At 35.8% G+C, this 23,950-nt stretch overlaps 1 protein-coding gene across 1 annotated transcript in view; it reads right to left on the bottom strand.

Annotated features, from left to right (window-relative positions):
- Positions 1–15,054: 15,054 nt before the first annotated feature.
- tafa3a (TAFA chemokine like family member 3a) overlaps positions 15,055–23,950 on the bottom strand; it is a 123,762-nt gene continuing 114,866 nt past the window's right edge. The window contains exons 4-5 of the mRNA XM_048198989.1: positions 22,073–22,197; positions 15,055–15,805 (exon numbers count right to left, since the gene is read on the bottom strand). Coding sequence (XP_048054946.1) covers positions 15,794–15,805; positions 22,073–22,197 — 137 coding nt within the window. The 3' untranslated portion in view covers positions 15,055–15,793. The remainder of the gene's footprint in view (positions 15,806–22,072; positions 22,198–23,950) is intronic.

Raw genomic sequence — 23,950 nt, 5'->3', positions numbered from 1 at the left:
TGTAGAATATGGTCATGTAGAATAAGGCATTAATATGTGCTTTATAAATACTAATAAACAGCTAATATCCTAGTAATATGCATGCTAATAAGCAACTAGTTAATAGTGAGAATTGGATGCTAAACTAAAGTTTTACAAAATATATTTTTACATTTTCAAGCAAAAAAATATAGCGCATATTTATATAAATAAAATATATTTTAAAAATTAAAGCATTTTTGTTGCTAAATCTGACAAAAATGGATATATATAAAATGGATAGATATATATAAACTCCTATCCAACCACAAATCTCTGTTAAGGGCTTTAATCCTTCAAACTTTTCAGACAAGGAATTTTTCAAACCAACGTTAAAAGTTTGTCTTGAAAAATTACAGTTTCCGTTTATATGAATTTACTTGAATTAATTTTTATTCTCCTCCCTTATATTCAAATGCAAATTGCTGTTCTGCATGCATCTAATTTTAAATCTAGAAACTGATCTGGAATCTAAAAAGGCATTTTCAATTCAATTCTGAATGCCACACAATCCTGCACTCCTTTTGTATTCCACGAAAGAAAATATTTTCTCAGCAGGTTGTATTAGTATATTACAATGACGAAGCAGAAGCTCAAAGACACATCAAACATCAAACGCAAGATACATGTGTGTGTGTGTGTGTGTATATATATATATATATATATATGAACAAATAAGATGCAGAGATGACTGTCATTGATGATAATGCAAACTTTACATGTTTGACAGTCATCAAAAGAGTACTCTCATCCCAGCGTTTCGTCCTTCCTCGCATCAACATCCTCTCTTGAGGGAGCCTTATAATGAGAGGGTTGTCGAATGTGAGCACTCACCTTTCCTGCCAACTCATCAGCCTTGCTATCAATGTTCTGACCCACCTTATGGAAACTTGCCCATTAGGCAAAATTGGCTCTCTCCCCAAGAAGCTATTTACCACAGCAGAAGAAATAAATAAATATATAAATAGATGCGCACATATCAAGAAATGGGGCCAAGGAGAAAGAAGCTGTTAGGAAGCCATCAAATAGTCATTCTATGTGTATCTCTCTCTCTGTCTGTCTCTCTCTCTCTCTCTCTCTCTCGGAGCAGATAGGTATCAACTCATTCCAGCACCAGCTCCCATTAACCTGTTCACAGGTTGCAAAAGAAAGGAGGCGATTTTTCTCCCCCTTCTCAGACGCTCCATCTCTCCTCCTCATTCGCGTTCTCGCTCTCCATCTCTTTTGGTAAGAATCACAAAAGATAATTTCCTTTTCAAATGACTGCGGCCCCCTCAGCTGACCCCTGGGCATTGAGGCGATGCAGAGAAGGAGAGGAGAATGAGGTTCTGAGGATAACTTCCTCAGGCACGGCGGCCGCACAAACCTCACAAAACACTGCATTCATTACCCACGGAAATAAGGCTGATAGGAAAGAATGGAGGAGAAAGTGTATTCGGAGGCGTGCGAGGGTTATGTTCGCAAACAATATGTGACAGCTGGTGTGGCGTGTGCATAAACGGGGCAAAAATGTACATCTGATTAGAGACTGGCTGCTCGTTCCAAACTCGCTCGTAGGACACTAAACCTGCACACCTGATGGGAAGCGGTGCACTGTTGTTTGCCAAGCTACAAGCTGCTACTCATTTAAAACAGGGTGTCTCAAATGTTTTTAAAGCAAGGACCCCTTTCGTGACCCTCAAACTGATCGCGGACCAGTTCATGTAAATGCTTACGATCAGAGCTGAGAAAAACATTGCAAAAAATAAAGGAAGTTTCTATTTATAACATGTAAATAATAATCTCAATTTTATAAATCTGGTTGGAGTTTACAGGGATAGTTCATTCAAAAATGAAAATTCTGAATGGTAACATATATGGACTACAAAACACTACTACTTCAACTTAATGGCCTTTTCTGTGTTGCACTGTGCTGATTAAACCATTTTTAGGGCCCTGTGAAATTCATTTAATTTTTTTTCCCAAATTCTGTTTTATTTTTTCCCCATTTTTTTTTTTTTTTTTTTTTTTTTTAATTTTAATGTTTAATAAATTAAATTTCAGTAATCAAAAACCTTGTCTAATCAATTGAAATTATGTAACGTATGCAATTTTTCAACAATTTATTTTCATTTTTAAGTTTAACAAAAAAATAAAATTTTAGGGCCCTATGAAATCCATTTATTTTTCACAAATTCCTTTCTTCTTTTTTTTTTAATTTTTTTTTAAAGTTTTCTGGAGTCCATTATAATGGTTTAATTAAATTTTAATAATCAAAAAGCATGTCTAATTAATTGAATTCATAAAAACAACAAAATGTATTCTTCTTCTTCTTCTTCTTCTTCTTCTTCTTATTATTATTATTATTATTATTATTATTATTATTATTATTATTATTATTATTAGGGCCCTGCAATAATAGGACCTTATGAAATTTTTTTCTTTTTTTTCAGAAATTATTTTTTTTATGCACTGTAAAAAATGACCGTGATTTTAACAGTAAAAGACTGTAAAAATGCTGCGGTGAAAAACTGTCAATTGGTTTACAGAAAGTTTCCGTACTATATACAGTGAATAACTGTAATAGATCTAACGGTACATTTAATGTAATTTTACGGTAAAATACGGTTAAATTTGCAGTTTTTGGAAGTGAAAAATAACAATTCATTGTAAAATTTACAGTGAAAAACCGTAAATTGACATTCCCACAATTCCCTGCGTGACACTTCACATTTGATATATTTTCGTTGAAATAACTTCTTAGTTTTTCTCATTTTTTTCTAATCAGTTATGTACATTAGGGTTTTATGTTACATCTAATGTTGTTAAATGAATGTTTATTGCATTTTTAAAATTTCATGCATGTTACCATGATGGTGTTTAGTGTGTGTGTGAATGACACTGTGTGCACCTTCTATATGTTAGTGTTGTCCTTCTCAGCTTGTGGAAAATCTGCTTGTGATGAACTTTGATTCATCATGTGACTCTTATCACCACTGTGTTTGGTGACTGTCAGTGTATTATAAAGGTACAAAACATATATTAGTACTTCATTAGGTTGGTAAATTAACATTATATCAGATAATGAAATATGTTATTTTACCGTAAATTTAACAGATTTTTTTTTATGTTACTACTGTATTTTTTACGGTAAAGTTCTGGCAACCACAGCTGCCGTTTTTTTACCGTAAATTTTACTGGGATTTTTTTTTACAGTGTGGCAATAAAATGAAGACATGCACATTCATTTATCATTTAATCATATGAAATTGCAAAATTTTTGTCAAACAAAGTGCTGCACAACAGAGCATTACTGTTAAAATTAAATCATGGAAGAAAACTAGTTTTAATAATAATTTAGTATTATTATTATTGATGATAGTATTATTATTATTATTATTATTATTACATTGAGATATAGCTACATTCTGCTGTACAATCATAATATATTTCTGTCGCAATTTCTTCAAGTTAAATCGAACTTTTATTTTGACAGGTTGCCATGAAGACCTTTGAGTTTATATGACTGGAATCCGTGAATCTGTCAGCGTTTTCCGCAGCAATCATAGGGTCCTGTATTTTCTTCTCTCCTGTACATTTGTATAAGTACTGAATGCTTTAATCAGTTAGTCCTCAAGGCTGACCTGTGCAACCTCAGAACATAATCAAAACAGCACATCACATCACAAAAAAGGAGAGAAGTGATAAAAACCTTTCTGGGCTTTTTTTTTTTCTGCCCCCAGCAGTCCTTTGCTAGATTTTCTAAAGGCTGTAAACAATACAGTGTTGCATTTGGTTTAAGAGGCTTCTGAGAGAATTCTGAGAGAAAAAGAGTTTTATTAAAGTCTAAAACAACCTCTCTGCGTCACTGCAAAATAACATGCAGAGGAGTCAGATGAGGTTTCATGTGGAAAACTTTAATAAAAGTTCTGTCTCTCTTTAGAGAATCAAAGTCATAGCAAATAAGCCCTTGAAACAGCCCTCTTCACAACGAACAGCACATGCAACTAAAAACTACACAAAAATAAATTCACCCATAACCATGTTACAACATACAATGTGGCGACGAAAGCTATATGGATATTGAGCAATTAGATCAACGTGGCGCCAAAGTTCTCAGGTGCGACTTTTTACCCAGTTTGACTCGAGTATTCTCCGGATCCAATGCTTTTTTATTAAGCTCCGTCAGGTTTCATTACTAACTGGAAAATCTAATTTCATTCTGTGTATCTGACAGTATTTCAAACTAATTCATCTTGTCAAGGTGCAGGCTCGACAAGCCCACCAGATGGTGTTTGCGTAAGACGAAACCCTGCTACTTGCCCACCAGGTTCTTAAAGGGCACCATTACCTACAAAAAAGAAAACGCTCTTTGAGATTGCCGTTGCTCCTCGTTACAGTCGTCTCCCCGTCTCATTTCATGCCTCAAAGCAAATCTTCTCTGCTTCACTGATGTCAGAAGAAGAAAAACAAACATAAGTGCTGTTGGATTGTTCTAGATATCTCAAAATACACCATGTACCATTTTTTCTTACCAAACCGAAAGAGAATGTTTGTGAGATCCAGTGTTATAGTACATAAAGCCAAGATGGCTGCAAAGGTGAATAAGGTCCATGCAAAAGTCGCAAGGTGTTCTGAATAGTTTTTCATACATTCATACATGAATACAATATGGTTGCTAGGGTATTTTGGATGGTTGCTAGGTGATAACCTGGGTGTTTTAGATGGTTCCCTACTGGCTCAGGTCAAAAAAAACCCACTCAAGTTTCTATTATGGGCCTGTTGTAACTCTTCTCCATCCAGTGATCATGATGAATCACTAGAAAATGTACAGAAACTAGTGTTCTTACTTTTACAAGGACCCTCTGTGCTGAAAATCAAGTTTTAATGTTGTTTATATGTCTATGTGGTGTATTAGTATTTTCTCGTTAAAACTGCAGTGAACAAAAGACAGTCTTCTTACGTCACAAACTACCTTGTAACCAATTATGTCAATGTGCCGGTGGGCTTTACAATATCATTAACTATAACTGCTCCGAAGCAGGGGAGTCTCAAGAGAAGCTAGGTTATCCCTGTGTTTTTTTCTGCTGATATGAACAATTGTGTACATTTAGCAATATAGCGAGTGAATTGTGTATATGATGTATATTATGATGTTATGATGAACTGTCTTTCGCCACTGAGGTTCTAAGTTGTTCAAAGTGTTTTTAAGGATAAGGCAGCTGTCTGACTCTGAGATGGCAAATGGGAACAGGGTTTGTGTAACATTAGCAACACATTAATAGCTGTTTGATAACATAGTCAAGCAAACGGCTAATCATATTAATTACCGTTATGTGTCTAACGTTGTAAAGAGCGATTCCATCATGCAGCGTTTACCTCAGTAAGTTGACCGAGTGGATCTCTGAGCTGGTGTGAGGGGAGGTGGAGCTAATTTGCATATTAATTAAATTGCATATTCATATTCCACGTATAATAAATGAGGCAAGGGTGCAAGTAGAGTTACATTCAAGCTATTTTTAAGGCATGAAGAATTTTTTTCAAGGAAAAAATGTTTAAATGTCATTTTAATAAAATGATTTACTACATTGGTAATTGAAATATAGCTGAAATGAAACAAAAAACACTTTATTTCAATAGTCCACTTTAGATATTCTACCAACTATAAGTAACTTTGCATCTGCATATCAACTATAGTTTTTACAGTATTAATAGACTGTCTGCTTAATATATGAAATACAGCTGAAATGAAATAAAATATAAGGTAACACATTATTTTGGTGGTTCCTCAACAGACATTCTACTGTAACTTTGGAACTACATGTCAATGTATTCTACTAACCCTAACCTAACAGTCCACTAATACTAATGAGAGTTATTTGACTTGTAGCTTCAAAGTTTATTGAAATAAAGTGTAACCCAATATGAATATTAGATGACATTTTTTCGAAAACTAATTGAAACAAGTACTAAAATTAGTTTAGAAATAGAGATGAGTTCTGTGAAAAAGGTACATAAACAGCCATATTTACACCGATCAGGCATAACATTATGACCACCTTCCTAATATTGTGTTGCTTAGGTAGGTGGTATGTGTTAAAGTGATATCCACATGGATATCAGAACCCAAGGTTTCCCAGAAGAACATTGTCCAAAGCGTCACACTGCCTCCGCCAGCTTGCCTTCTTTCCATAGTTCATCCTGGTGCCATGTGTTCCCCAGGTAAGCGACACACACACACCCGGCCATCTACGTGAAAAGAAAACATGATTCATCAGACCAGGCCACCTTCCTCCATTGCTCTGTAGTCCAGTTCTGATGCTCACGTGCCCACTGTTGGCGCTTTTGGCAGCGGACAGGGGTCAGCATGGGCACCCTGCTATGTAGCCCCATACGCAACAAACTGCGATGCACTGTGTATTCTGACACCTTTCTATCAGAACCAGCATTAACTTCTTGAGCAATTTGAGCTACAGTAGCTCGTCTGTTGGATCGGACCACACGGGCCAGCCTTCGCTCCCCACGTGCATCAATGAGCCTTGGCTGCCCATGACCCTGTCGCCTGTTCACCACTGATCCTTCCCTGGACCACTTTTGATAGATACTGACCACTGCAGACCAGGAACACCCCAGAAGAGCTACAGTTTTGGAGATGCTCTGACCCAGTCGTCTAGCCATCACAATGTGGCCCTTGTCAAACCCGCTCAAATCCTTACGCTTGCCCATTTTCCTGCTTCTAACGCATCAACTTTGAGGACAAAATCGTCACTTGCTGCCTAATATTTCCCACCCACTAACAGGTGCCGTGATGAAGACATAATCAGTGTTATTCACTTTACCTGTCAGTGCTCATAATGTTATGCCTGATCGGTGTACATAAAGGATTTTGTCCTGAAAATAATGACTATTTCAGCACAGTATTGTGGGTGATTAATACAGCAATTTTTGTGCTGAAAAACTACCACATGCACTATGCAGCAGTCAAATTGAGACCAAAAAAAAGGACAATTTTAATGCATTCAACTCAACTGTTTAGACAATTTAAGAATCAAATACCCAATCAATAGATGTCTAACGTCTTTGTACAGTAAATTGTACATATGCTCTTAATTCACTTCCAACTTTTTTGACTACATTAGCCTACAAAGAACGTAAGGGAATGAATAAAGTGTTCAATCTTAATGCATTATTATAGATGTAAGGTGAGCTTTGTTTAAGTACTAATGGGGTTACGAGGTGTAGAGAGGTTAATTTCAGTATCCAAGCTGAGATTTACATCATTGTTTGTAGATTAAAGAGGGCTTTCCAGGGAATGGTCTTCTCATGTTTGCCCTCTCCACCACGAAGCAGCTGAACGTATTGCGGTCTGATTAATCTTAATGAATTATGCAAATGTGCGCTATCTCAAGCGATTTCAGAATGTTTCTGTATTGTTTTATTAATGCGCTTTTGAATTACTTCGCACAATTACAAAGCTCTCTCTCCTTCTCTCTCGCACACGCCGCAATGTTTCTCATTCAGTCGCGTTCCTTTATTAAAAACTCGTGCCGGTCTCTGGCGAGTTGCATGCACGAATAAGAAATTAGTCATTACTGTAATTTAATGACTTTAAACCAAACAAGACTGCGGTCTAGATTACTAAGCGTAACCCAAATCCTCCTCCCCTGCATCCCAAGGGTCTGATCTTTGGGAGTATGTCTCCTTAATTTCTACTTAATTAATTATGTTCGTTATCACGACTACCCTGTGGTGAGAGCGCGGTTTCAATTACGATGGGAAAACTGACACAACAATACAAAAGAAAGCCTTGACGAATGCTCTCATAGAGATGCTGAGATTCTGAAAGTTTGCTATCGACCGAGTGAGCTGAAGTATCTATTTATTGCTCGGTGAAGAACTCTTCTGCACATAGGGCTGCTTCAGCACAGCACCTAAATGAGAGCATGAGTCATTCAATTGATAAGAGAAACATTATCGAAGCTTTTACATATAATTGCATACACGATTCACTTCAAAGAGCACATCAAAAGGCGGCAGCAACACTGCTTATCTCCATAAACGTGATATAATGTACAAATCTGAGGATTATGAGAGGATTTGGATAACAATTTGCATGTGGGCAGAAATGCTATAGACGAGGACGGGTTAATTTGGACTATAAAACTACACTGACATGACAGTTCCAATAGATTATATTAGCTGCCTCTTCATGTATCCTTCAAATGACAGCTTGTGCATTTCAATCAGGATGTCCAAGGATTATGAAACATCCAGCGTGTAGCATTCATTCTAATGCGTGATTTCATATTCAAAGCATAATGCCGATATGCTTATCAATGCGCTGTCAGGCTCAGAAGGAAATGCCAACAGACAGCGTTCATATTAAAGTCAAATTGCAACACTCATGCCACTACACTGTCTCCTTGATCTAATGGCTTTTTCGAGATCCTTGCTCGGGCCTTTCGGTGCAATATGTGTGACCACTTAGATGACGTGCATGTTCTTTGCTTTCTTCACCTTTTGATTATGGATCCATCAATGCACCAACTGACACCAAAAAAAATAAATATGATGTACATTAGTTGGCATAATGACAAAAAATGTTGTCACAACTCTAATAGTGATGTTTACAGGAGGGGGAAAATTTTTAAACTTCTGTGTGCACTAAAAAGAGAAAAAAAGAGCTATAAAACTTTTTTTTTTAACAATTTTCTCAATTGCAAATTTTTTTGTATGCATTTAGACATTTCTTGTGCACACACATCTGTTGTTTTTTCCTGCAAATGTCACTTAGGGGCTCTGTAGCATCTCAAATGGAATGTTTAAAGGCACACTATGTAATTTTCGCCACTAGAGGTCACTTATTCAAAACAAACGCGTAGCTTGATGACCCCGTGAATGAGTGTGGAATCATGGGAGTTGTCGTCTTCACCTCCACAGCTGATGGGAAGCAATTTGACAGGCTCGGACAGAAATCATGTTCATGGATGAGCTAATGGATTAAAAGTTACATTTTATTAACGTTACTGTGATACGAAGCAGGGCGGGCCGAAAGCCGCGGGAGTCCAGCGGAGATTTTATTACGCTTATGCTGCAGTCGGCCACTTCTTCTCTTTTCGTTTCGTATGTGGGGTAACGCAGCACTGTTTTACATGGTTAAAACAATCATACTAAATACATTTGAGTGTGTTGAAAGTTATAACGTTTATATTCTGTGCATTCGCTTGGTGGATGGATCTAGATCGATATTAGAATGTCATAATAATAAAAACTGGATGACTTGTGTTGCTAAATGACATGTAATTCATTAAAAAATATATTGTATGATATAAAAAGCTCTCTATGATTGTGTTATGTTAGCCACTTGACAAAATAATGTTGTCTTCGAGGCATGGTAAAAACATGGTACTCGTGGTAAATCAAGAAAACAAGCAATTCAAAAAAATAATACTCACCGTGTATCCAAACAGTTGCTCACTCTTGCTCTAATAAAATACATAATATATTAAAGAGTCTTTGTGGTTTCAATGGTTTCTACGAAAGTAAATGTGGAAATCAAGGGTAACGTGGATATGACGTCATTGACCAGCGACGAAATGACATGGTTTGTGTCCTGGTTAAAATAGCTGATTTCTCTGGATTTAAACATTGTTGGAAACATTTGGGATAATGTAAGTACACAAGTCAACAAAATATATAACACTGTTCTAGTGGTTTTTGGATATTTTAATATAGAAATCTTACATATTGTTCCCTGAAATAATGAAATATGTTAAAAAGTGAAATAGTTCCAAAATGAAAATAATGTCATAATTTACTCAACCTCATGTAGTTCCAAAATTTATATATGTATATTATATATACATTAACAAAGATTAATAAATACTGTAACAAATGTACTGCTCATTGTTAGTTCATGTTAGTTAATACATTAACTAATGCTAACAAATGAGACCTTATTGAAAAGTTTTACTACTTAACCTTTTTCCATTTACTAAAACTCTGAAATGTAATGTATGCACATTCAGATTTAAAAAAAAAATATATATATATAAGTTTGAAACAGCTGGTTGGACGTCCTTGACGTCCTAGTGTTTTTTTTTTTGTTTGTTTGTTTTTTGTTAGATGTGGTCACTATGAAATGTTATTGTATGACAAATTTCTGCTCCACAGAAAAAAGTCAGTCATACAAGTTTATAATGGCAGGAGGGTGAGTAAATAATGATAGAATGTTCATTTTTGGGAGGATTACTCCTTTAAAATCTTCCATGTACCATCTGGTCATCATGTTTGAGGAACAACATGCATCGACGCATGCTACACACCTAATCCATGTCCAGTTAGTGCCAAAACCTCATACTTAAGCCACACAATGCATATGAATGCAATCCTTTCCTGGGATTTTGGAATTGATGGGAAGGTCTGGTTGCTACTTTATAAACATGGAATATGATAATCTTCATTTACATAAATCTCTTTCTCTCCAGTTTCACATTCATCCCTCTCACCTGGCATCATACAGAGGTCAAGGAGAAAAAATACAGCAAGTGTCCATACATAGCTTTCCACACCATCCATTAACCTTATTGAGGTCGTTGATCATTATGCAAATCTTCATCTCAATTACTAGAAATCCTCAGAAGCGACAAACCTTTAAAATGAATCCAAATAAAACCTGGCATTTTGCGCTCTCGCTCTGGCATTCCTCCAATCCCAATACCTTTTGTATTGTGACTGTATTCCTAATGTCCCCATTACCATTCAGATGCGGGTGATGGTGATGAAAGCAGTGGTTGGAGTTAGGTGATGCGACATGAGACAAACAAACCGATTCCTACCTGTGTCTTCCCTGCACCCTAATGAGCCCGGATGCCCATGGACTCAATCCCCCTCACAGCTTCCTCTATAGTGGCCGAGCTCGCTCCGCATGTAGATAAGGATGCTAGGCGTGATAATTCATAAGGGTTCATTCAGGATCTTCTGGAAAGCCTTGTGAATTCTGTGGCTGCTGTGACTGCCCTTGGCCCAGATGGATTAACAGCTGAGACACCCAGCATGGCAAAGTCTGGTTAATCCTGGTCTCTCTACGAGGTATCATCGCTGTCCCATATCTGGTTCTGTCCTCAGTCTGATACCACTCATTAGACTCCACAGCTGGTCTTATATAACATGGTGCTCTCTCTGCATACTATCAATGCTAACTGTGTATATTTGAAACATGCAGACGCACCTACAGTTTTCTAAAGCAGGAGTTTTGAGATAGAGTCAAGACAGCCTGAAACTTCTCCAAACATGCTGCTTATATGAGCACACACAAAAACAAATGCTAAATTATTAAAAATACTAATTGTAGATTTGTGTTGCTGGTGAAGCTTTGCAAACCACTCATAATTCACCAAAGTTTAGTCAAGGTACCATTTTCAGAAAGTAAGAGTTAGATAAAGTTAGATAAGCAACAAACAAAAAATTTCTTAAAAAATTTTTAAGAAAATTTATAAATATATTACTATGAAAAATTACAATCTGTGTACAATCAAAAACAAAAAAATAGTCCTCTCTGACATTGCGTCCGAATATGCCTACTTCCATACTATATAGTAGGCGAAAAACAGTATGTGGGCCGAGTATGTCCGAATTCATAGTATTCATAAAACAGTAGGCAAAAAGTACCTGGATGACCTACTATACTTTACTATCCCATGAGGCCATGGGAGAGGACTTGGGATTGAAGGTAAAGAACAATTTGTTCATGAACTGTGAATATTTTTTTACACTAAACACTTCAAAAAAAACATTGTAATGAGTTGCAAAATTTAACAAAAGAAAAAAAATGCACAAAATGCAGCACATGAACTAGTGAATCGTTCACAGACCAAATTCACTAAAAAGAATCATACTTCTGAATGCTGCATCTGCAAAAAACACTTGTAGAATCATTTGATTACTGCCTCAGCTCAGCTGTAAAGCTAACATTTGGATAGAAAAAGTACTTTTTCACACTACTTAAGATGTAGTTTAGTCTGTGTAAAGCCATATTAAAATATGTGTTCTGAGTTTGTCACAGAAAAAATGTATTTTTAACCACCCAACCAAATTTTAATGATTAAAAAAAAAACACTGAGTAAATTAAATAAGTTTTCAAAATCTTGAAAAAATAAGCAGTATTCTCTGCTCTCAAACGCTGGGGGCGTGTCCACGGATTATCAGTGGATCCCAGTTGAAAGTTTGTAAAACTATCCAGTGTTAAAGGTGCCCTACATTCTAAAAAATGCTGGGTTAAAAAAACCCAAGCTGGGTAAAATATGGACAAACCCAGCAGGTTGGGTTAAAAGGCACCTATTATGCCCTCTTTCACATGATGTAATATAAGTCTCTGGTCTGGTCAAGTTTCAGCTTAAAATACCCCACAAATTTGCCCCTATTTGGGGGTGAGCAAAAACACGCCTTTTACTATATTCCTATATTGCTGGCTAAAAAAATAAATCCAAAATTGGTTGAAAAAAATGGCTGGGTGAAAACAACCCAATCCCTGGTTTTGTCCATATTTAACCCAGCAGTTTTTAGAGTAAAAAATTGAATTTATCTTGGCATAGTTAAATAACAAGAGTTCAGTACATGGAAATGACATACAGTGAGTCTCAAACACTATTGTTTCCTCCTTCTTATAAATCTCATTTGTTTAAAAGACCTCCGACGAACAGGCGAATCTCAACATAACACCAACTGTTACGTAACAGTCGGGGTGTACGCCCCCAATATTTGCATATGCCAGCTCATGTTCAAGCATTAGACAAGGGCAGGATGTCTGGATGAGCACAGCTGAATCATCAGACTAGGTAAGCAAGCAAGGACAACAGTGAAAAATGGCAGATGGAGCAATAATAACTGACATGATCCATGATAACATGATATTTTAAGTGATATTTGTAAACTGTCTTTCTAAATGTTTCGTTAGCATGTTGCTAATGTACTGTTAAATGCGGTTAAAGTTACCATTGTTTCTTACTGTATTCACGGAGACAAGACTGTTGATATTTTAATTTTTTAAACACTTGCAGTCTGTATAATTCATAAACACAACTTCATTCTTTATAAATCTCTCCAACAGTGTGTAATGTTAGCTTTAGCCACGGAGTACCATCAAACTCATTCAGAATCAAATGTAAACATCCAAATAAATACCATACTTACGCGATTAGACATGTTACACGACGAACACTTTGTAAAGAACAATTTTGAGGGTTATATTAGTTGTGTGAACTTTGTTTATGCTGTTAAAGGCAAGCGCGAGCTCCGTGGGTGGGAGCGTGAGCATTTATAGGGGCCACAGCCTAAATCGGCTCATATTTAATGATGCCCCAAAATAGGCAGTTAAAAAAATTAATAAAAAAAAATATATATATATATATGTGGTATTTTGAGGTGAAACTTCACAGACACATTCAGGGGACACCTTAGACTTATATTACATCTTTTAAAAAGATGTTCTATGGCACCTTTAAATTATCCCTGCAGAGGTGGGTGTTGGTGGTGACTGTCAGCTCTCCATCAAGATGGCTCCAACTCCACAATTCAGTACTACATAGTTCACAGTTTTTGGAATGTAACATTTATAATGTTTAGAAACAATTCTCAGAATTGACTTCACATGGACTTTAAGTAAAAGTTTCTAACGTTGCTACTTTTATGGCTCATTTCCACCGAACGGTGCAGTACAGTACAGTACAGTACGATTCGGGAGGGTAAACCTTGATCCGGCTTGCGTTTCCACCGCCAACAGTACCCTTACTTGACAGACGTGGTATATGCCTGGAAGTAGCGATCGACGCCATTCTCGCGCAAAGAAGAAACCGACACAGTAAACAACAATGGAGGACATACAGCAGATCTTGTTCTTGCTTCTCGGCATGTGGTTGTTTTTTTGCTGTGCACCGACATTGTGTTGCAACGGTATTGTATTTCAACTGTATATTTAAAAAATGGCACATCTTGTGTTGTCATTCTCCTTGTAGCACGCGCAAGTGATTATTCTCTGTCAATCAACATTCTGCAGTGAGTCTAGCTCCACCCTTTAGAGTGGAGCTAGACTAGAGTGGAGCTCCACCCATAACGGAAGAGTCCCAAAAAATTGGTATGGTACGGTTCGGTATTTTGGTACCATTCACAACTTCTGACAAAACGGAAATAATACTGTATACTGTACCGTATCGTACCGCTCGATGGAAACGAGCCATTAGTTAATTGCTCACAACACTGTTATGAGTAAGTCAAACACCTACCTTGATTCAAGGGCAAGAAAGGTCTTTGAGTACTTAGTTTCAGAGGACAGTCAGACCCTTCGTCCTAATGCCATGCAGCACAATGTCCTGAAAACACATTCAAAGCACTCAAAACTGCCTCAACACACACACACACGAGTCTAAATGCTTTTATCTCTGAGTCTTGGCTAATGGCGCATTCTTTCATTTGAAAGCTTGCTCACTGTCTGCAATTAGCTAAACACATTAGTACATTAGTCCATCATTATGAACGCTCCAACGTCTGAATGTTATGTTTATGACATGTTTGGAGCTAGCCTTTGTGCGACTTGCTTGTCAAAGTAAATGACATCTTGACTAACCTCGCAGTGCCCCTTCTTGTTGTACTGTTGATACTGCTAATGGTAAATTAGCCAGACAAAATAGCTGGCAAATGGTATTATGCTAATAGCATTAGCCCTGCCCTATGCAAGTCAGTCTGAAGTGTTCAGTGACAGCTGCATAAGCGCTACGTGACTCACAGTCTGAATGCTAATAAAGTGGCGTCTACATATAAATCTGTATATCAAAGAAAGAGGCTACATGTCAATTTCAGTGTAAACATTAACATAGTCATGTGACATCTTGATGCTCTTGAAGATTTTATCAAAGTTGGCGAACACGTCGTGACAGATGGATAATGAAAAATGTCTGATTGTTTATTCTTTTTGTTCTGTTGGTGGGTGGATGTTACATTTAAATGCACTTTCTCTTTTATGATGGCAAAGTAATCATTCTTCAAAGTTACAATTGGACGAGATTTCCCATAGAGATACTTTTATTTGAGATAATACTGACACTTTGACTCAATATTGGCCACCAAGGCTTTTAAAAACAAACAATAAATCTTTTTGCTATCTTCTTTTTCGCTGCTCCCGTAGACCACTTCAACTTTTCATCCATTATTAATACCTGTAATTCTTATCGTTATACTTTCCTCTTGCTCAAGTCCATTTCAAAATGGAGCTGAGTGCCCTCAAAACCATACCCAAAAATCACACACCTCACATTGATCAAAAAGTCTGCCCATAGTAGAAGAAAGAAAATATTGGCACCAAAGGATAAGGGACTGAATATTAGTGCCTCTGGAACGTATGATTCAAGTAATAAGTAAACCTTTAAAGTCCACATTCGCTTCAAAAATGTAATCCACTGTTCCGAAATTGCAGAACTGTCTCTGAACTGGTCCACATCTTGATTTTTATGGAATATTTACTTTACATGGTGTATGATCTTGTCCAACACTGTTATAAAACAAAAACTGGGAGTTTGGCAGAGCGAAAATACTGTAGAAGAGGGAAAAGGGGAAGAGAAAAACTCCATGTGTTTAAATGGTCCATTCCAAGTGACATTAGTATTCAGAGGTCCAACAACTTGATCCCAATAGTTGTGAAGTGGTTTGAAGTCTATGTATCTTCATTTCCATTGCTTTGATCAAAAAAAAAAAAAAAAAAAAAAAAAAAAAATGCTGCTAATCCCAAATGTATATTGGTCCCAGACTATCGTGTGACCTGAAAAAGAGGAGTCCAAGTTATCATTTCATAAATGTCTGCATTTGATTTCAGTAGGGCTGGACTGGATACCAATCAGTGCCAACCTACAGAGATTTTGCAATACCATTTAAACCAGAAGATACATTTGCAATAGATGCTATTTATACATATTTTTTTAGCGATAGATTCTATTTACACCATGTAAAAGTATCCATTTTTTGCAATAAGAGTAAATAGTAATTAGATGCTATCTATACTTTATATTGTAAGATACTATTTGCACCCCAGTATTTTTGTACATTAACAGGATACAATAATATCATAGAGTGTAAATGAGTATTTATTTATTAAAATGGATGCTGCCTTTTTGGGAGAATAAAAACCCTCCCTTCACTTTCCCCTAACCCTACCCAATAAACACTTTTAATATTATTAAACACTCGTTCGCAGTTTATTTCCACTTTTAGAACATTGTTTTCATTTTTATTAAAAATAAATCCAAACTTGGCAAAAGGCGGATTCGAACCCGCGTCGATCGGATTAAAAGCCAAGTCTGTGAGCCTTACTACACCAGTGAAGACTTTGAAATCTGCGTGTCTTTTTAAAAACTTGAGTTGCCCAACCAGACATTGGTGGGCGGAGCTGGTGTAAATAGCGTTTGCCAACATGGGGCACTATTTATATATAACTATATAACTTAAGATCTGACAATTAAATGCATTTAATGTTCTGCATAATCCATATAAATATTACAAAACTTCAGTTTATATCATCATAACATAATGACAACAATCACAAAGTGTTAACTAATTACCTCTGGAATATAAGAGGGCCTACAGCACTATAAAAATGGAAAATTCTTCTATTAGAATTAATCTTCTAAGGCATGAGGTGTTAGTGAGGGGACTGACACATGCTCACACAGGCACATTCTATTGTCACCTACAAGTGTCATTAACCACACCACCAGCATGAGCTCTGCGGTAGCGGCCTGAAATAGAGACACACTGAGGGACCGGAGCCGTTAGTTCCTCTGGATCTGAGAGGGTTTAGCATGCAAGTCTGGTCCTGTTCCAGCTCTGTAACACAAAAGCATGGCTCTGGGTTCAGAGGCCAGGGTAGGGCAGGTCTCTATAGTTGTGGATGAGGCCAGACTGGCAGGCTGCTAAGGGAAGCCCAGTGTAATCTACACCTTCAGGTCATTGCCAGCAGGTTGCTGGAGGACACATAGAGGAAGTGGAAGGTGTGCTGGTAGGTGTCTCCTTCACTTCCTGCCTCCCTCTCTGGTTCAGACATGAGATCTGGTGGACTCACTAGACTAAATTTCAGACTCAGCTACTGAAAACTGTTCATATACAATATTTGTCATATTGCTCAACATTATATTCTATTTTGTATTTTTCAGCAATACACACAACATATTAGCCAATTGAATACACAAATTTAAATGACATTACACTGCTGTTCAATTTGGGGGTCATAAGTTTTTTTTAATTTTTTTTTTTATGTTTTTGAAAGAAGTATTTTATGCTCACCAAGGCTGCATTTATTTGATCAAGAATACAGTAAAACAGTAATATTGTGAAATATATTTACAATTTAAAATAACTGTTTTGTATTTTAGTATACTATTCCTGTGATACAAAGCTGAATTTTCAGCATCTTTACTCCAGTCTTTAGTGTCACATGATACTTCAGAAAATTCTAATATGCTGATTTTCTGCTCAAGAAACATTTCTGATTATTATCAATGTTGAAAACAGCTGTGCTGCTCAATATGTTTTTGTGGAAAATGTGATATGTTTTTTAAAGATTCCCTGAAGATTAGAAAGTTCAAAAGAACAGAACTTATTTGAAGTAGAAATATTTTGTTATAAAAGTGTTAACTGTCACTTTTGATCAATTTAATGCACCTAATAAAAGTATTTATTCCTTTAAAAAACAAAAAAATCATACTGACCCCAAAACTATGTTAGTGTATGCAACATTTGATTAATTTCCACTTTTTTCCCAAATTACAAATTAGTTTGTACATTCATTTTTTGATGTGGTGTTAAGAATTTGAAATATCATATTTATTTTTATAGAACATTGAAAGTTTGGTATTGTCATAATAGGCTTTATGCCGAACCTCACATGAACAAACAGGAAAACAGGTCTCTGGATGCACTTTTTTTGGCTTCAAAATCAGGCCCCCCATTTACTGCCATTAGAAAGCTTAAAAGAGCCAGGATATTTTTTAATATAACTCCAATTGTCTTCGTCTGAAGAAAGACATATACACCTTGGATGGCTTGAGGGTGAGTAAAACATGGGGTAATTTTCATTTTTGGGTGAACTATCTCTTTAACGGCAGTATGAACTGACGGCAATATCTATAGGCTTTTAAGGTAATCAGCTAACCTCGCAAGTTATTTTTATTGTTGGTGTTTTATTAGATTTAAATATCTAAATGTTAGTAAGAAAAAAAAAACTTTTAGATATAAACCTGCATATGCAATGGACATCGGTTATGTTCATCTTTGCTCACTCTTCTAAAGGTATATTGAGCAAAATGGCTCTACAGGTGCTGATCATATAATTAGAATATCGTGAAAAGTTCATTTTTTTATTGTAAATTATTTTTAAAAAATGAAACTTTCATTTATACTAGATTCTCTACATGTAAAGTAAAATATTTCAAAAAGTTTTTTTTTTTTTTTAATTTGTTGATTAGAGCGTACAGCTAATGCAAGTCCAAAATCCAGTATCTCAAAATATTAGAATATTTACATGTGAGTTTCATTAAATGACCATCCCTACAGTATACATTCCGGGTATCTCTTGTTCTTTGAAACCACACTAATGGGGAAGACTGCTGACTTGGCAATGGTCCAGGAGACAATCATTGACACCCTCCACAAAGAGAGTAAGTCACAGATGGTCATTACTGAATGTGGTGGCTGTTTACAGAGAGATGTATCAAAGCATATTAAATGCAAAGTTGACTAGAAGGAAGAAATTGGGTAGGCAAAGGTGCACAAGCAACAGGGATGACCACAAGCTTGAGAATACTGTCAAGTAAAGCCGATTCAAACACTTGGGAGAGCTTCACAATGAGTCAAATGAAGCCGGAGTCAGCGCATCAAGAGTCACCACACTCAGACATCTTCAGGAAAAGGACTACCAAGCCACTTCTGAAACAGAAACAACGTCAGAAGCATCTTACCTGGGCTAAAGAGAAAAAGAACTGGACAGTGAACAGTGGTCGAAAGTCCTCTTTTCAGATAAAAGTAAATTTTGCATTTCATGTTGAAATCATGGTCCCAGAGTCTGAAGGAAGACTGGAGAGGCACAGAATCCAAGCTGCCTGAAGTGTAGTGTGAAGTTTCTGAAGTTAGTAATGATTTGGGGGGCCGTGATCTGCTGGTGTTGGTCCATTGTGTTTTATCAAGTGCAAAGTCAATGCAGCCATCTTCCAGGAGATTTTGGAGCACTTTATTCTTCCATCTGCTGACAAGCTTTATAGAGATGCTGATTTCCTTTTCCAGCAGGACTTTAGCACCTGCCCACAGTGCAAAAAAACACTTCCAAGTGGTTTTCTGACCATGATATTACTGTGTTTTATTGGCCAGCCAACATGCCTGACCCTTGAATCTATGGGATATTTTCAAGAGAAAGATGAGAAACAGTCGATCCAACAATATACAGATGATCTGAAGGCTCAATCGTGCCTCAGCAGTGCCACAGGCTGATCACTTCCATGCCAAACTTCACTGATGCTGTAATTTGTGCTAGGAGCAAGTCATTTGCTGTAATATGTGCTGCCGACCAAGTATCGAGTGCCCAAATGAACATACTTTAAAGAACTTGAACTTTTCTGTTTTGAAAATCCATTTTTTGATTGATCTTAGGAAATATTCTAATATTATGAGATACTGGATTTTGGACTTTCATGAGCTGTACACTCTAATCATCAAAATTAAAAAAAAAAAACTTTTGAAATGTTTTACTTTACATGTAGGGAATCTAGAATATATGAAAGTTTCATTTTTAAAAATAATTTACAATAAAAAAATGAACTTTTTCACGATATTCTAATTATATGACCAGCACCTGTATATTTAACAAAAAAAGACCTGAACCAGAAGGGATGCAATCAGTTTTACAGAATACGGAAGTTTGTTGCGAATAACCCCCATTCTAGTGACTACATATAATCTTGAGTACATTAACAAAAAACTTCATAATTAGCACATGCTAAAACCAGAACATGGCAAAATAATTTTAAAATGCATCAAATGTCCAATTGAACAAAATTCAATCAATGGATCTGCTGCAAAGTTAAAGTAATGATCAAAGTGATCAGACCTGATAAACTGCACAGATTAAACAATCCCATCATGCCCTCGTAATTTCTGGGATCTCTTCTTGTGGTTATACTGCATGTCCATGTGCATGGACGGTGGCCTGGAGGGCCCCAAAATCAAGCCCAGGTTTGAGAGAAGCTCCCAACACCTCAGAGGTCTGCCTGCTGTTGACGTGAGTGCAGTGGCATGAATTATTAACAGGGCTAAAGTAAAAAAAAAGGTCTGCCTCACGCAGGCCCCTCTGCCCCATGAATAATGGAGGACTCGACTCAAGCGCAGGCATTTGGTGAGTCAAACTTCTCAGCCTGATGGATGGCTACAAGCCCTGCGTGTCAACCGTACAAACACAGTGGCTCGCAAAACACACGGCGGCAAACATAAAAACAATAACTCGCATTAACCTGCGGAAGTGCATCATTGCCCTGCTCTGACTTTCCTAAATGCAATGTCACATTGTTTTTCTTTTGTCTGGGAATTTTTTTTTGCACATTAAAGGTTGTCTAGGGTCCCAGATTGTTTTATTTAAAGTCAGTGTCGAATGCAAGAACCACTAACAAGCTGAAAGCATGACATTCAAGGAAAGAAGAAAACTAGTGTATTCTGTGGAAGAATGGAAGTGATGATTAAAGGCCCGTTCACACCAAAGACGATAACTATAACAATAATGAAAAAGATATAGCTCTAAAAATCATTCTAAATATAAAAGAATAGCACCACAACTGTAATGATAATGGCACAGAGAAACAATATCATTGGAATCACTTCCAGAATGTTTTTTTACAGCTGATGAAAACATTGACAGTCAATCAGAATCCATTTCGCTTTAACAAGCTCGAGCATTTAAAGCGGCAGACGACAAAACTGAAGCGCACGCTTAGAATAAACAGAACGTTATTGTTCATTGGTGTGGACGCTAATATAGTTATCGTTCTTGGTGTGAACGGGCCTTAACACTAGTTAGCAAAAGGCTTTTTTCTTTTAAATCAATCAACAGTAAAATCAATTATCAGGATAAAAAAAAAATTGATTAAAAAAATTGTTTAGAAAAGTGGCGTAAATCTTTTCTTTTAAATAAATCGACAGTAAAATCAGATGATATTTGAATAATTCAAAATGATAATTATATTAATTATAATTTACAAATATTACAATAAATCATCAGGATAAACATTTTTTTTATTTCAAAATAGATTAAAAAAAAATTAGTTAATGTTCATTTAAATTCAGAAATGTTGGGTATATCTTTTTCGATATTGTTAAAATATATATATATATTTAATAATTATTACTACTAATAATAATATTAATAATAATAAAAAATTATATATATTTTTTTTAAATTTGAAATATAAATTTATTGTAAAGCACCCTATGCTTGGGAAATTATTATATATATTATATAATTATTATATACATAATAAATTTTCAAATTTTAAATTATATTTAAATATAATTTATATATATAGATATAGATATAGATATTGGCCCACTTTATTTGATATATGATGTATATTTAATAATTATTACTACTACTACTAATATTCATAATAATTAAAAAAAAAATATATATATATATATATATATATATATATATATTTTTTTTTTTTTTTTTTTTTTTTTTATAAATTGATTGTAAAGCACCCTATGCTTGGGAAATTATAATATATATATATATATATATATATATATATATATATATATATATATATATCCAACCACAGGGTGCTTACAATAATTTTATTTTTAAAATTTTAAATTATATTTAAATATAATTTATATATATACATATATAGATATAGATATAGACATAGATATTGGCCCACTTTATTTGATTTTCTGTTGTATAGTCTGACTGTTGTTGCAGAAACATTTCTTAATCTGGTATTGATATTATTATGATGGCTATAGGACTGTAATTGGATGGGCTCCCTCTCACCTTGGTCGTCTTGACTTTGTTTCCCGTGCTGCAGCTCCAACCTTTTAGATCCGGCAACACCTTACACTCCTCACCCTCCATACATGGCTGCATCTGACACCACCACTTCTGTGCTACTATAGAAGCTGCGCAGAGAGAAAGAAAGGAAGAAGAGAGAATCTCAACACTGCGCTCACTCTGTGGGTCTGCCAATAACAGGAAAGAAACATCCCCAAATCACCATGTATCCAATATTTTGAAGGATGACTCAATGAAGATTGAGAGGAGGAGAAAACCTCAGAAAATCTCACTCAAGTTCAATGTCAAAAGAAATGAAACTACTTCGTTCTATCTCTTTCGCCCTAAAACAATGAGGCTAGTGAAGGAGGAGGTCTTTGATTCAAAGCTGACGGTTTGAGTCCATCAATTCAGTGGGCTCGACGCTCACTGTATGTCTTTCGAGAAAAAGTTCAACCTTCATGTCAAGATGACAAGGGTTGCGGATGGGAAACTGGCATGATGTTGAGGGTTAAGAGGAATTGAGAAGTAGAGGGGAGACAATGTCATGTTGAAACTTTTACCACATATATTTTTAGGAAAACAAACCACAAATATTCATGACCTTGTATGTAGAAATGTATGCAAATTTTGTGTCCAGTCAATGAAAATGTTCCCTCTTCCAAATAACACCCTTTAATATCTTCCATCCAAACTTTCAACATGAAAAAGAAAAATGTGATTGTCAAAATTTGAACAGGTAGTACATGGTAGTTGGTCACCACTGATATTTTTACATTATGCGAAAGAAATCCCACATTAATATATGATTTTTACAGTATAACAATAAGCGTAATGAATATAGCAACTATAATTAACATGGTTAATTGTATATTTCAATAGCAATTGCTACTTTCTGCAGCTTTCTACAAGCACTTCTTTGAAAATGGGACTGTTTGTGGGGTCCGAAAACCTGAGACCACTAGTGAAATTTCCATTTTGAATTTTTTTTTAATACAAGTCTTTCATTACAAATTTACAATGTGGTCTCAGTTTTTTAAAACCGACAGTATGTAGACATTCTACAGCATAAAAATAGTGTAGAGAGGTCAAGTGTCTTTCAGTCTTAAGTATAGTGGCTTTTGTCCTCGTACAGCAGGTAGAATCATGCGCTGTGGTCTCGGTGCTCAGCAGGAGGTGGCAGCGCCTGTCAGATGCATTAGAGGGCAGAAAAGAAGATCAAGATCGATTGACCTGTCCAGTGAGGGGGCCGTTGACATGTTATTAGACAAGCAGCCCACGCTGCACTCGAGCGAACAGCAGGATGACGGTGTCACACTCAAACGGTCTCTGAAGTGACAGCCCAGAGAGATGAGACTGAGATAAAGAGGGGTGGCAAGACTTTAAAAAAAGACAGCCAACTTTAAACTGACAGTTTAATTTAGGAGCATGAATTCTTAAAATAATAAAACAGGCAAAAGACAGACAAAAGCAGCTAAAAACAGACTAGCTATTTTCTACTGTGTTCTTTTGTAATTTATTTATACAAATAAATAAATATATATATATATATATATATATATATATATATATATATAATTTCAGAAGTCCAATTTGAGTGAAAAGTTGAATAGCTTGTACAAAGTTCACATGGTCAATCTCACAAATTTGCTTCATTAGTGACCTATAAATATTTGTTCTTCCTTTTATATCATAATTTACCTATGTTGTATTTCTTAAAAAAAAAAAACTGTTTATTGTCATAAAATTACAATTAAAATTATGTTAAAGGATTAGTCCACTTTTAAATACACTTTTTTCTGATAAATTTACTCACCCCATGTCATCCAAGATGTTCATGTCTTTCTTTCGTCAGTCGAAAAGAAATGAAGGTTTTTGAGG

The sequence above is a fragment of the Megalobrama amblycephala genome, linkage group LG8, assembly GCF_018812025.1.
Source record: "Megalobrama amblycephala isolate DHTTF-2021 linkage group LG8, ASM1881202v1, whole genome shotgun sequence".
Taxonomy (NCBI): Eukaryota; Metazoa; Chordata; class Actinopteri; order Cypriniformes; family Xenocyprididae; genus Megalobrama; species Megalobrama amblycephala.
The sequence above is the reverse complement of the archived record's forward strand: the minus strand, read 5'-3'. Positions and strand labels throughout refer to the sequence as shown.